Source organism: Macrobrachium nipponense, chromosome 14, assembly GCF_015104395.2.
Source record: "Macrobrachium nipponense isolate FS-2020 chromosome 14, ASM1510439v2, whole genome shotgun sequence".
Classification (NCBI taxonomy): domain Eukaryota; kingdom Metazoa; phylum Arthropoda; class Malacostraca; order Decapoda; family Palaemonidae; genus Macrobrachium; species Macrobrachium nipponense.
In genome coordinates this window covers 62,277,895-62,291,214 of record NC_087207.1, presented here as the reverse complement: position 1 = coordinate 62,291,214, position 13,320 = coordinate 62,277,895, and the positions used below count along the sequence as shown (strand labels likewise).

Genomic DNA, 13,320 nt, shown 5'->3' with positions numbered 1-13,320 from the left:
TGGAATTCAGTGAAGTATTGTTGCATTTGGGTAGCCTTCAAGCTTTTGTTAGGTGTTGTCAGCTTTTTGAATTAGTTATGTCTGTTTTTAGTGCTTCTAGTGTTCTCTACTGTAGCGGAGGCTGTGGAACTAGAATGACTAAGTTATGTTGATTCGCATACCATGTGTAGTAATTGAAGAGTTCAGTTATGTTCTAAGGGGATTACTTGTGATGAGTGATGAGAGCAATGATTGGGATGAGAGAAAATGGAAGGTTCTTGAATCTCACCTTAATAGGCTTGAAAGGGATAGGAAGAGAGAAGCAGTCTCTAGGGCTCAGGGTAGGCTAGAGGCTGAGAGTAGGGCTTCTGTTAGCCTAGATTCTTCCCCTAAGCCCAAGTCGGATCTCTGTCTTGCTATTCCTTCTTCCCCTGTTCCCCTTTTCTCCTATTCCAAGCTCTACTACTATCAGTCCACTTACACCCATGCCTAACTCCCAAGCTTCTGACCCTGATGCCATTGCTAACCTTGAAGCCAGGTTTAATAAGAAGTTAAACTGGGTAGTACATACTGTGTCTGTGATAGATAGGGGTGTCTGAATGCCCTAATGGACAAAGTGTTTTGTGATAAAAGTGTCTAGTGAAGTGCATGTGAAGGAGGTGGCTACTTGTCCTGGTGGATTTCCTAGATGAAGGTCCCTCTTCCATTCCACAGCCTTCCTGTAGTTACGCTGTTGATCCCTCCGTCTTTGCCTTGGCCTAACTATCTACTCACCCATGGTATTCACCAGAAGCATTCTAGCTAGAACACCCGTCATTGAGTACCCTCATTTGGATCTCAAGCTCCCAAAGGACCACTTCAGAATGGGTGGCTGAAGCACCCGCCTCATCCTGAGCACCTAGCGCTAACTCTTGAGCCTGGTACCAACTCTTCATTACCTGTCTACTTATCTTGAGTGCCAATTGCCCACCATGGATCAAGATGAGTTTCCTCTGGCACCCATCAGGCAACAGTTATCTGAAATCATGAGCTTCCTCAAGAAAGCTCCCTCCTTCAAGTCTGCCCGGGATTTGTCCCTTTCTCCAATCTCTTCTGATGAAAAGATTAACCAAGACCTTGCTGCTCCTTTGGTATATGCAGCTCTTCTTCACTACCTGTTGGCGAGTTTCCCATCATTTTTCACTCTAGCTGCCCCAGTCTCAAATGTTTCTTCCTTCCTGATGAGGAGCTTTCCAGAAGATAGATCCCGCTTTTTAAGATGGTTCTTTCCTCGTCTAAGAAGGCGATAAAAGAAATTGGAAACTGGCTCTATGCAAAGAGGGAGCAAGGTAAGGCTTTCACCCATCCTCCCTGTCGTTCACCAATGGGAAACTCCCTCTTTGGGGGTCTTCGCCTCCTCCCAAGGGGACTTCTCCGGACTTGACTCTTCCCCATCACTCAGTCTTCACTAAGGCAAAGATACTGTTCTCTTCAACAGAGCTGGACCACATAGTTAAGAACCTCTTCAAGGTTTTTGAGGTTTTCAGCTTTCTAGACTGGACAGTTGAAGCCTGATCTTACTTTGAAGATCTAAGACTACGAGGACTTGGATGAGCACTTCGTGTCAAATTTATTTGGATTTCTGTTGTACACAGGCAAAGCCATAAGGGATGGCTCTTTGGAACTAATGGTCCATTTTTCTTTCAGGGTTCTGAAGAAGAGAGAACTTTGGTACTCCACTACCAGAGGAGTCACAGAGGTTGGCGTTATTATATTCACCCTTGGATTCACTTCACCTTTTCCCTCAGTTGACGGTAGATTAAATTGCCTCAGACCTCCAGAAGACATCCACTCAAGCCCTCATTGTGCAGCCTTCGAAGCACCTCGAGGATTTATCATTGTCATTGGTGCCTGAGACGGTCTCTCAGCTTCAACAACATCCCTTTTGTGGAAGCAAGACCAAGTCGCAGCCCAGACCCCTCTCCAATATCTGGTTCTCAGCTAGAGCCATCAGAGGTGCTCTAACAAGGTTTTGCCCAATAGGAGCCAGACTTCTCCATTTTTGGGACAGTGAAGTCACAAAGGACCAGACTGGTGGATTGTCAATATTCTGAAAATAGCTACTCCATCCCCTTCATGGAGAACCCATCTTTGATCACTTCTCCCATTGTCTTGATGGCGTCAAAAGGCTCAGAGAAGCATCCAGCCCTTTTGAAGGAAGTATCCTCTCTCCTTCTAAAGAGAGCCATAGACCAAGTTGAGGATATCCTGCACATAGGGCTTCTACAATTATCTCTTTGTAGTCCCCAAAGCATTGTGGGATTGGAGACCAGTCCTCAATGTAAGCGCCCTCAGCCTCTTAATAAGAAAGACAAAATTCAAGATGGAGACGAACTGGTCAGTTATGTCTTCCATTCACCCGGCGATTGATGATAATGTTGGATTTGCAGGACACATTCTTCCATATTCCCATCCATCCGGACTACTGGGAATAATATGCAGGGCCCATTCTTCCATACCCCCCATCCATCCGGACTACAGGAAATATCTCAGGTTTGTCTTCCAGGGCAATTTTTTTCAATTTCGGACTCTTCTTTGGCTTCTCCACGGCACCTCAAGTGACTATTTATCGAGGTCTTCAGTGCTTCTTGACCATGACCTACAACAAGATAAGTTGTCCATGCGGACAACACCACCACACTGACATATACATATATCCGAAAGCAAAGGATCAAGTGACTCTGGTCACGGAAACTTGAACGTTCTGGCAGAATGAACTAAGCCGTCATAAGCATGTCCTTCCCACTGAGTGGACCTAGGATATTATGGTCTGTTTTGACCTTTGGAAATTGTGGGGCAAACCGACTTCAGACCTGTTTGCTACCTCAAGAAACCATCTTCTTCCTCTCCAGCCCATCCCTGGCTTGGGTGACAGATGAAATTCTCTAAGACTGGTCAGCCCTGGATCTGCACGCCTTCCCTCCCTTTAACATGGTGACGGAAGTGCTGAATAAGTTCGTCGCGCACCACAATGTCTCAATGACCCTCATAGCTCCGTTCTGGCCTATGAAGGAGTGGTTCCTGGACCTTTTACAGCTTTTGGTAGACTTCCCAAGGCTACTTCCCCCAAAACCGTGGCTACTCAGACAACCTAATTTCAAGAAGCTTTTCAGAGCAAAAGGCTTTTCAAGAGCAGTTGCAGAAGCGATTGCAAGATGCATACAACTATCTTCTTGCAATTTTTATCAAGCAAAGGAAACAGTTTTTAGTAGATGGTGTCTTAGACATAATATTTCTTCTTCTGAGGCATCTTTGAACAAATAGCGAATTTCCTCTTTTATCTGAGGACCTCTAGAGGTCTGTCCTCCTCCACCATTAAAGGGTATCGAGCTATGCTTAGCTCGGTTTTTAAGCATAGATGTCTGGACATAATGTCAAACCTGGATCTTATGACCTCATTAAGTCATTTGACACTTCTGAGCAGAAGGAGGCAAATCTGGTTCCTTGGAACCCAGACATTATGCTAAAGTGGCTCACAGTCCCTCCTTTCAAACTCCTCGGTTTGGTTCTGGTTCCTTAAAGGACCTCACTCAGAAGACTCTTCCTCATGTCTTTGGTGACTGCCAAGTGTATATGTGAACTGCAAGCTAGTGACAAGAGGCTAGGCTTCTCCCAAGAAGATGCAGTGTACTCTTTTACCCTAAGCCCTAGTCTCATTCCTTCCACCTTAAGAGTTTAATCCTGGGCTTGGAGGAAGAGGAAAGGGTTCTTTGCCCAGTCAGATCCCTAGATATTATCTGTGACGGACCGAGAAGATCAGTGGGTCATCCAGCAACCTCTTGTTGTTCTGTCATGAATCTTTCTCACCCTCATTCGAAGAACACATTGGGCCATCCAGCAACCTTTGGTGTTCTGTCATGAATCCTTCTCACCCTCATTCAAAGAACACATTTTCATTTTACCTAAGGGACCTGATTTCTGAGGTTCATTCTCAGATTCAGATTTTGCCTTTGTTCAAAGTGAAAGCGTACAAAGTCCAAGATGTCGCTACCTCTCTTCACTTTCAAGCATAATTTGTACCTTTCGTCCGCTCTTAAGTCGACCATTGGGAAATGCAAATTGATCTTCCTGTCTCACTACTACTTAAAAGAAGTTGAAACAGTATTTGAAAATTGCAGAGCCCTGAATCCATTATCTTTGGCCTGCATGATATTGTGGGAAGAAGCATGTGGAGAATGATTACTCTCCTCTTTCCCTTCGCCTTGAAGTACAGTGTCGAGTTTTGGGGAAGCCTGGGATACTTTGTACCTGGAATGCCCACCAGTCTTAATGGATGGGCAGTGGTTTTTTGTAAGTGTAGATGACAGTGTTGTCTGGTAGTTTGTTTTATTGGTACTGCACCTAGGGCAAGGGCTCTTAATATATGTGTATGTCTTGTCAGTGATCAGGCCTACCCTCTGTTGCAAGACAACACTTGTGTAGAGGCAACCCTCGGCTCAACTGCCACGCCACTACAGGTGAAGATGAGCACCAACCAAAGGCAGTACAGTAGTGCCTCAGGTTACAAAATTAATCTGTTCCGAAGCGGCCTTCGTAACCTGATTTTTCGTATCTCGAACTACGTTTTACATGTAAATTGCCTAATTCGTTCCAAGCCCTACAAAAACACCACAGTAAATTTTATGATAAAGCTAAATTGACCAACAATTTGGACCATTCAGTACCCAACATTACTGTGACTGACCGGTAGATAAAGTGTATTAGTGTACGGGGTACAAGAAATACTGTACGTACATATGTAGTAAAATGTGGAACCTTACCTTTCGAGTGAGGCGATGTCCGAAAGTGGCGACAGAGGAGGACAAATGGCAGAAAACATGAACACTTAACTTTACAAAACACATTAAAGAATGGCAGAAAACATTAACATTAAACTTTACGAAACACATTAACAAATGGCAGAAAACATAAACACTTAACTTTATGAAAAACTTAAAATATTTTTTTTTTTCCTTTTACTGATTTAAAAATTTTTTTTACTTTTTTACTTTTTCTGTTTTTTCGTATCACTTGGACCTTCTTGTTTGCTTACTACTAAAGGCCTCTTGAAAAAATAACTATCCAAGGAAGATTGCTTCTGCCTGCTTTTCAAAATGTTCCTGAAACGACTCATGCAAAGGTCATCAAACTGCGCAAGCATACGACCTGTGTAAGCCTTTTCGGGGTGTGTTTTCTACAAAGCAGCTAGAACATCCTTAATTTTTGCCGTTGTCATAGGGTCCTCCTCCTCCTCCTCCTCGCCGCTGCTAGAGAACTCTTCTTGAATGACGTTATGTTGCATGACCTCCAACTCCTTCAGGTCATCCGTCGTAAGTTCCTCTTTGTGCTCCCGGAGAAGGTCATTGATGTCATCCTAGATGACCAGCCCCATGGACTTGCTGAGTGCAACAATCTCGTAAAGATCTGGTTGCGAAACAGTTTCAGGATTGTCAACTGTTTCTTAATCTGCATCCCATGTTGAATCCCTCGAAGTCTTTGGCGGATACGGCATCAGGCCAGAGTTTCTTCCACAAAGAATTCAAGGTTCACCTCGAAACCTCCTGTCAAGCTTGATGGATGAGTCTGAAGCATATCACGATATCGAAATGCTCTTTCCAAAATTCATGCAAGGTGAGGTTTGTGGTATTGGTAATGTCGAAACATCTCTTGAAAAGATGTTTTGTATACATACAGCTTCTTGAAGTTCGATATCACCTGCTGGTCCATGGGCTGGAGGAGAGGGGTGGTGTTAGATGGGAGATAAAGAACCTTGATGAAAGAATACTCCACTGGGATAACTTCCTTGAGGCCAGGAGGGTGAGCAGGGTCATTGTCCAACAACAGCAGACATTTCAGACTGAGTCGCTTTTCTTCCAAGAATTTCTTCACTGTCGGCCCGAAACAGATTTACCCACTCTGTGAACTAAAGTCTCGTTACCCAGGCTTTCACATTAGCCCTCCACATCACCGGAAGCTTCTCTTTAGCACTTTGTAGGCCTAGAAGGCTCGAGGAGTCTTGGAATGATTCACAAGTAGGGGCTTCACCTTACAATCCCCACTGGCCTTAGAACAAAGTGCAAGAGTAAGCCTGTCTTTTATAGGCTTATGCCTGGGTAGCTTCTTCTCTTCCTCCATGATGTACGTCTGACGAGGCATTTTTTTCCAAAAAAGGCCAATCTCGTCACAGTTGGAGACTTGCTGAGAACTGTAGCCTTCCTTGATTGTCATCTCGTCAAATGTCCTAGCTGGCAGCCTCCCAATGCCGCACCACCGAATGGATGCCAGTCCATTTCCAGAATTTTTCAAACCAACCCTGAGAAGCCTTGAAGTCTGGGGTTGGCGTCGATGTCCCATCTGCCCCGTTTTCGGCCTGGGCACTCAGATCACCGAAAATAGCGCTGGCCTTGTGGCAGATTGCCGTGTCGGTTATCGTATCGCCAGCAATTTCTTTGTCCTTAATCCATACAAGAAGCAGCCTCTCCATCTCATCATACATGTGGCTCCTCTTGTCACGACCTTGGAAGGTGTAACTGCTTTGATAGCTTCCTTCTGCTTAAGGATGGTGCCTATTGTTGACGGATTTCGGTCGTATTCCTTAGCGATCACACTCAACCGCATGCCAGCTTCATACTTTTCAATTATCTCCATCTTCATCTCCATAAAAAGCATCCTCTTCTTTCCGTGAACTGCAGCAACATTCTTGGGACCCATGGCTAATAACGTAAGTAATTAAGTTCACACACAATACGATAAAGTAACTTACTACAAAGAAAGCGAAATCACTAACACAAATTTACGTTAACAAACAAAATCTATGTGAACGAATAAATTCCACGTGTGTAGGATAATGCTGATGCAACGAAATGGTTGAGGGACGCCTTTACGTAGGTGCATGATGGGACAGATGCTGCCCAATAGGAGAGCAGGATCTTACGGTAGTGACTAGCATCAGGAACCAACTGGAGAGCAGGAGGATGGTGGTGAGTCTACAGAGTTGGCGGCGCGCGAGTTTTAAAATTGTTCTCGGCGGCCCAGGCTTTTTTCGGTTTACAGTACATACACCCTTTGGCAACCTGAATTATTTTTGTACACAGAAGCAAAAAAATCGTCGTCTTTGCTTTCGTAACCTGGATTTTTCGTACGCAAGGACTTTCGTATATAGAGGTTCCACTGTACTATTCACCTGCAGTAGCTCTCTTACCAGGTCAGTTAACAACATGCATTGTTTCAATGCTAGTCATCCTTTCTATTTCAAAGTCATTATCATACCATGATGTTTTGAAGTAGAATAGAGGCAGTCCCCGGTTATCGGCGGGGGTTCCGTTCTCAGCTGGGTGCTGATAATCGAAAACTGCCGTTAACCAAAACTCAGTGATTTATGGCGCTAAAGGCGTCAAGTTTCAGTTAGTGGCGGCGATAACTGATTAATGGCGCTTCTTCATTAACCGAGTCCAACGATAACTGGAGACTGCCTGTATGTCCATTCATCTCGCCCCCAATCAATATGGGATTCAGCTATGTAATTACTTCGTAATTTACTTTTATGAAAATTATATTTTCATAATAAAATCAAGTTTTATATATACTCACCAAGTAATAGCAGAATCAGAGCCCTCCCTCCTCCCCTCTCATGGTCATAAGGGCGCAAACAGAATGCGTTAAGTAGTTGGGGCGCTTGTCACCTTCACTAAACTATCGAAGCACCACTGTAATTTTTGAAAAATAAAAAGTTGCTACGCGTGTTAGAAACTATAGCTATGTAATTACGTTGGTAAGTGTAGATGAAACTTAATTTTATTATATCATTTTTGTTTTGGAGATATGTAGGCTAGCTGTGGGTTTTTTTTTTCATCTAATAAAGCATTTGTATATTTTATGAAAATCTAAGATTGGAAATAAATATTCTATTGAAATGAGAAGACATGTTGCCATTTGATTTACCATTTGACAACATGATGTACGTAATGCATTTTTCCTAATGTGTTGCAATATTATACACAAGGTACTTTATATTTCAGGTTATCTTAATCAAGATGAACTTATAGCTAAATGAATGGAGTAATTATTGAAAAGAGTAATTACAGTTACAAAAAATTTTGCCCATACAGCCAGAGATATTTGTGTGTGTTTACATGAACTTATGATAAAATTTAAAAATACATCGCCCGCCACTTATCATTATGTTTGGAGCACTATAGTTGAAAAAGGATAGAGTAGTTGCACCTACAGCAATTCTGGTTGTGATGGGTTGCTTTGACAGTTTCAAGTTAATAAATATAAACTTGAAGAACAGTGTTCTGAAATAGCGACAGTATAATGAAGAAATATTTCTAAATGAAATAACAATTGTAAATATTTTCAGTGGTGAGTGAGGCAGTTGTCCCATGTGTGGGGTGGCAAGGGACAAGGCCGGTGAGAGTGACATTGTTCCCCCTTTGGAGGCCACCATGCCCCCTTCCATCACGGTGGGATCCGAACCTCCCAAGCCGGCTTCGGGTCCAGGTGACCACCCACTCCAGCAGGAACCACCTGCTAATAAAGACATCCCTACAATTGATTTATCGCGCGATGAGAACGATGATATCCAGAAGGCCATAGCTCTTAGTTTGCAGGACCAGCAGGTCCCTGCAACACTCACTGGGATATCAGCAGAAGACCAAGAAGTATCTCGTGCTCTAGAGGCAAGTCTCAAAGAGTCAACACCTCAAGCTACTATTGATCTAATTAACCCTCAAGATCGCAAAAGACAAGCAGGTGTTCCTGTAGGTTTGAAAAACATAGGGAACTCATGTTGGTTTAATGTCATAATACAACCTTTATTTCACATACCAGTTTTCAGGGACATGATACTTAATTTTTCCCAAAATGTTGATGCTGATGAGCAGATGGAGGAGACCCAGAAAGCTTCCAGGCAGCTTGTACCAGCGCTTCGCAAGTTGTTTTCCTTGATGATTGGCTCAAATAGAAAGTACATTGATCCTACTTTTGCTGTTCATATCTTTCAGGGGCAGGAAATGCGGAAAAATGCACAACAAGATGTTTGTGAATTTACTCACAAGTTGTTGGAACGGCTGGAAGAGGAGTATCATCAGCTCCTTCGCAGGCAAGGGGTTGAAAAAGAATCTGAGTGTCATGTTTCAAAAGATGCTGATTTTGAAAATCCCATTATGAGACTCTTTTATGGCCATACAAAAAAAGAAAATTGTGAGGAAGATGATGGCCCAAAACAAGAAACATTCGGCCAGTATCCATTGCACATTATGAACTACTCATCAATTCACGAGAGCATTTTAGGTTCAATGGTTAGCTCAATGCCAGACATGACTGGGGATACTGTTGAACCTGTTCATCAGGAAACCTGGTTTAAGTTATTGCCTCCAGTTCTGATATTTTCTCTCTCACGTTATGAATATTCCCTAGAAAAGAAGAGGGCAGAAAAGGTACACAACAAGTTTGAATTTCCTGAATTTTTGTACATGGACCGTTATATGGAAATAAATAAGAAATTAATTAAAGAGAAGCATTCAAAAGTCGCCAAGTTAAAAGGTGAACTTAATAGTTTGACAAAAACTTTGGACAGGTATGAAAAATATGGAAGTGGAGAAGCTAAATATCCCATTAGTGATATTCTCAGATATACTTTGGACTTTGCACAAACAGGTCTTAATTCAGGCCAGCCCTCTGACACAAATTGTGTTCCATCACCATCCATGATGGAAATTGACGGAGTTGAAGCTAATGAAAATGATGTCGAAATGGCCGAGGCTCCAGAAGTTAAAAAAGACGATTCTGTTAGTGAAAGTCCTGCTGAAAAAGCTGATGGATCGGATGTACCTTTAAGTGATATTCAGGAACAGGAAATTTTAGATGGTATAGTAAAGGAGGAAACAGATGTTCAAGAATCGGTGGATGAAAACTCATCTTTGGAAAAAGAGGAAACTGCCACAAACTGCAATGAGGAAGCAAATCCCAGAACTTTGGAAGAAGAACCACAGCAAATGTCATCTCCCTCAAAGAGAATGAGAATACTACCTCCTGCTCCAAGAAATATTACAACGTCAGAATTATCAATTTTGCAGTCGTGTTTATCTCGTTGGTTGCATGACATAAACACCCAGGTGACAGAGTTGCGACAATGTATTTCCGATCTTGAGTTACAGTTAGATCAGATGTATGATGACCCTGTTCTTCAAAGGATTCCATACAGGTTGCACTCAGTTGTTGTTCATGAAGGCCAGGCATCTGGTGGTCATTATTGGGTATATATATTTGACAACATCCGTAAAGCATGGATGAAATTCAATGATATTCAAGTTGTTGAATCCAATTGGGATGAGTTATTACAGGATAGTGTTGGTGGCCAGAACAATGCTAGTGCCTATTGCCTCTTGTACATAGACGAGAGTCGTTACGAAATGATTTTTCCCCAGCCCCCAGAAACAATGGAATCCATGATGGGAAGTATCTCCATTGACTTACAAGAATATGTAAAGAATGATAACTTGATGTTTATGCGTGAGCTTGAAGAGTGGGATTTGAAACATGAGAAAGACCAAGGGAAAGAGGTGGCTAGGGTGTCCTCACAGCAGCAGCAAGGAAGTGCATCTACTCCATGGGATAATAGTGCATCACAGGTTCCAGCTACTGCCCCTAATTCTCCTGATATTATATGTGTGGAAGATACAGATGAAGCTAACTTTTTTGCAGAAGCACAGACTATGTTCACACAAACTGTCCTTGATACTTTAACCAAAGATGGAAGCCTTGTTCAGCCAAATCATGGGAGTGTGTTAAATGCCATTTTGTGTCGTGAATTCTCACGCTTACAAGGATTTGTCACCTCAGATAGTAACCCTTTCAGTGAACCATCAGTATTAGACTTTGGAATATACTTGATGCGTAACAAACAAAATGTCGATACTCTTTTGAAATGGTATGGCTGCGAAGTTGTCCGGCAAGTTGCTCAGAATTCTTGTGAACGTTCAGCTCTTGTAGACAGAGTCATTGTTGAGGCTTCACAATATTTGCAGCAGCTAAGAGAGCAACATCAGCAGACTGTTGGTCCAGAGTACAGAGGATGGCGAAGACATTATCGAACTCTTATTGAGTGTGCCTGGTGCTTAGTGTTTGGTCACAGACAGTTTGAGAAAGGAAACCTAGAACGAGCACTGCCGTTACTGCTTCGAGCTTGTAAAGTTCATGCAGAACTGGAAGAACGTCCTCCAGCAGGAAACAGGAAAACTTTGAATAAAGAAATTCTTTGGAAATGCCGACGATTTTGTATATTGACTCTTAGTGAACGCCTTGTTCAAGCTTTTGTGAATAAAGATGATGATCAAGTTGGGGAAATCAGTGAAAGTGTAACATCCCTCGTAGTTCCCGCTCTAAATCGCCTCCAGGGAAATGGAGGTGAGGAAGACAATGAGACAGCAGCTGATATACGACAAATCTTTTGTAGGCTATTAGAATGTGACCTAGGCACTGAAAAAAAGAAGTTGAGAGAACAGATTTTAGAGGTGGTTCTGAGTGGTGGTGGTGGAGAAAGTAAAGGTGGGATACCCTGTCAGATTCCTAGACCTCCACCAGTATTAGCTTTGTATAAGCAGTACACAGATGCTTGTAAAGCTATAATGTCTGCTCCGGTGAAGTCTAAGGCCCAGACCAGTGACTTGTGAGAATGAAGTTATTTAGCTTAAATAAATGTCTGTTCCAAGTGATAGAGAAGTGTGATTGTATGGGAAAGTGTTAGAATAAAAAGATATGTATTCATACTAAACTGTGATAAAACTGGAACGTGTGCTGGATATATATATATGCTCTAGAAATTCTCTCAGTAGCTTTTTAGCATTTCAGATCATTTACTATAGCATGGAAAGCATCACAAATAAATGCAGTGTGGTACATTTTCTGGCCACTAGGAGAACAGATTATGTCTATACATATATATACATGTGTATGTTGAAATATATATATGTATATATATCTGTATGGCAAATGTATCTTAAAAAGGGGTCAAGAAACTTGTGTCAGTTTTAATGTTGACCTTATTATAAGAGTCCTACCTAACCTTTTATAGGCCAAAGCATGAAATGTTTGGTAAGCTTTCTACCTGATTACTGGATGTGCAGTCTTCTATTGGGAAAGTTAAGTTTGGGAATTATTTATTATTTTTATATGCTGTCATATAGCTACAGATACAGTACTATAGCTACGTCTTACTTGCAAACCAATGAAATAATACCCCATCACCTGCTGCTGCTGCTGTTGCTGCTGCTACTACTGCTGCTGTTCAAACTGTGCAAGGAACTTCAGAAACAAAATTAGCAACTCAAGAAGAAGCATCAAGTGGATCCCATAAATTTGAGATTCACTGTGGGGCTGCTATCATATACGTGTAAGTTTTTAGTATAAAGGGTCTTGTATTTTTCTTTATAATTTTTTTTAGTAGTGTATAACTGAAAGATTATTCCACATGGTCATCTCCACCTAACTCAATGGTTGAACATTTACTTTCATGAAGAAAAGTTTTTGGTAGAACGCAGTTATAAATTTTTTTGAGACATGAATGATGGTCTTTTTAATTCTTGTTGAATTATGGTCCTCTTTAATTCTTGGGTAATCTTTTGTGGTACAGTCTAGCATGACTGTTAATGTTTTTATGAGACACATTTCGTGATTAGCTTTAAGAATTCCGATGAGAAGTAGTACATGTTACACTAATTCATGCAATTAATTGATATTTAATCCACTAACTCAAGATGTATTTTGGCATAAGGAAGTCTGTTTCTGAGGTAAGGATTTGAGCTCAAATCCATCTCCTAAAGACCAGTTAGTGCTGGGTGACCGTAGGAGTCACAGTGCTTGGGCTACATCCCTAAATTTTAATACATTCATCCTTCCTAAAGATTATTTGAGGTGTCATAGACTAACATGTACATTAGTCAAAAACATGTTAATCGTCATATGATGACTAAAGAATCATCAGTATCCTAGGCAGCCTCATCTACCAGAATAAACACTTATCCCATTTTATAGTGTACGTACATATATTTTTGTTCATGAACCTTACCTGCCAGATATATATATACGTAGCTGTATTCTCCGAAGTCCGACAGAATTTCAAAACTCCCGGCACACGCAGTGGTCGGCTAGGTGGTAGTACCCATTCCCGCCGCTGGGAGGCGGGCGTCAGGAACCATTCCCATTTTCTGTCAGATATTTTCTGTCGCCGGTGCAGCCAACAAGTGTTTTCTGCACCTCCGTCATTGGATTTTGAAACTTTTGGTCACTTGAGTATCCCGATTGATTTTTGGGTTTTTGATT

The 13,320-nt window shown here is 41.9% G+C and overlaps 1 protein-coding gene across 7 annotated transcripts in view; it reads left to right on the top strand.

Moving 5' to 3' along the window:
• The window catches only part of LOC135226551 (ubiquitin carboxyl-terminal hydrolase 28-like), a 52,757-nt gene extending 40,370 nt beyond the window's left edge, over nucleotides 1–12,387 (top strand). For 4 of the 7 annotated variants that reach the window (XM_064266214.1, XM_064266211.1, XM_064266213.1 and 1 more), the window contains one exon: nucleotides 8,016–12,387. In XM_064266214.1, the coding sequence (XP_064122284.1) occupies nucleotides 8,382–11,672 (3,291 nt within the window). In that variant the 5' untranslated portion in view covers nucleotides 8,016–8,381 and the 3' untranslated portion in view covers nucleotides 11,673–12,387. The remainder of the gene's footprint in view (nucleotides 1–8,015) is intronic. The other 3 variants (XM_064266217.1, XM_064266215.1, XM_064266216.1) reach the window with 1 other exon arrangement.
• Nucleotides 12,388–13,320: the final 933 nt, after the last annotated feature.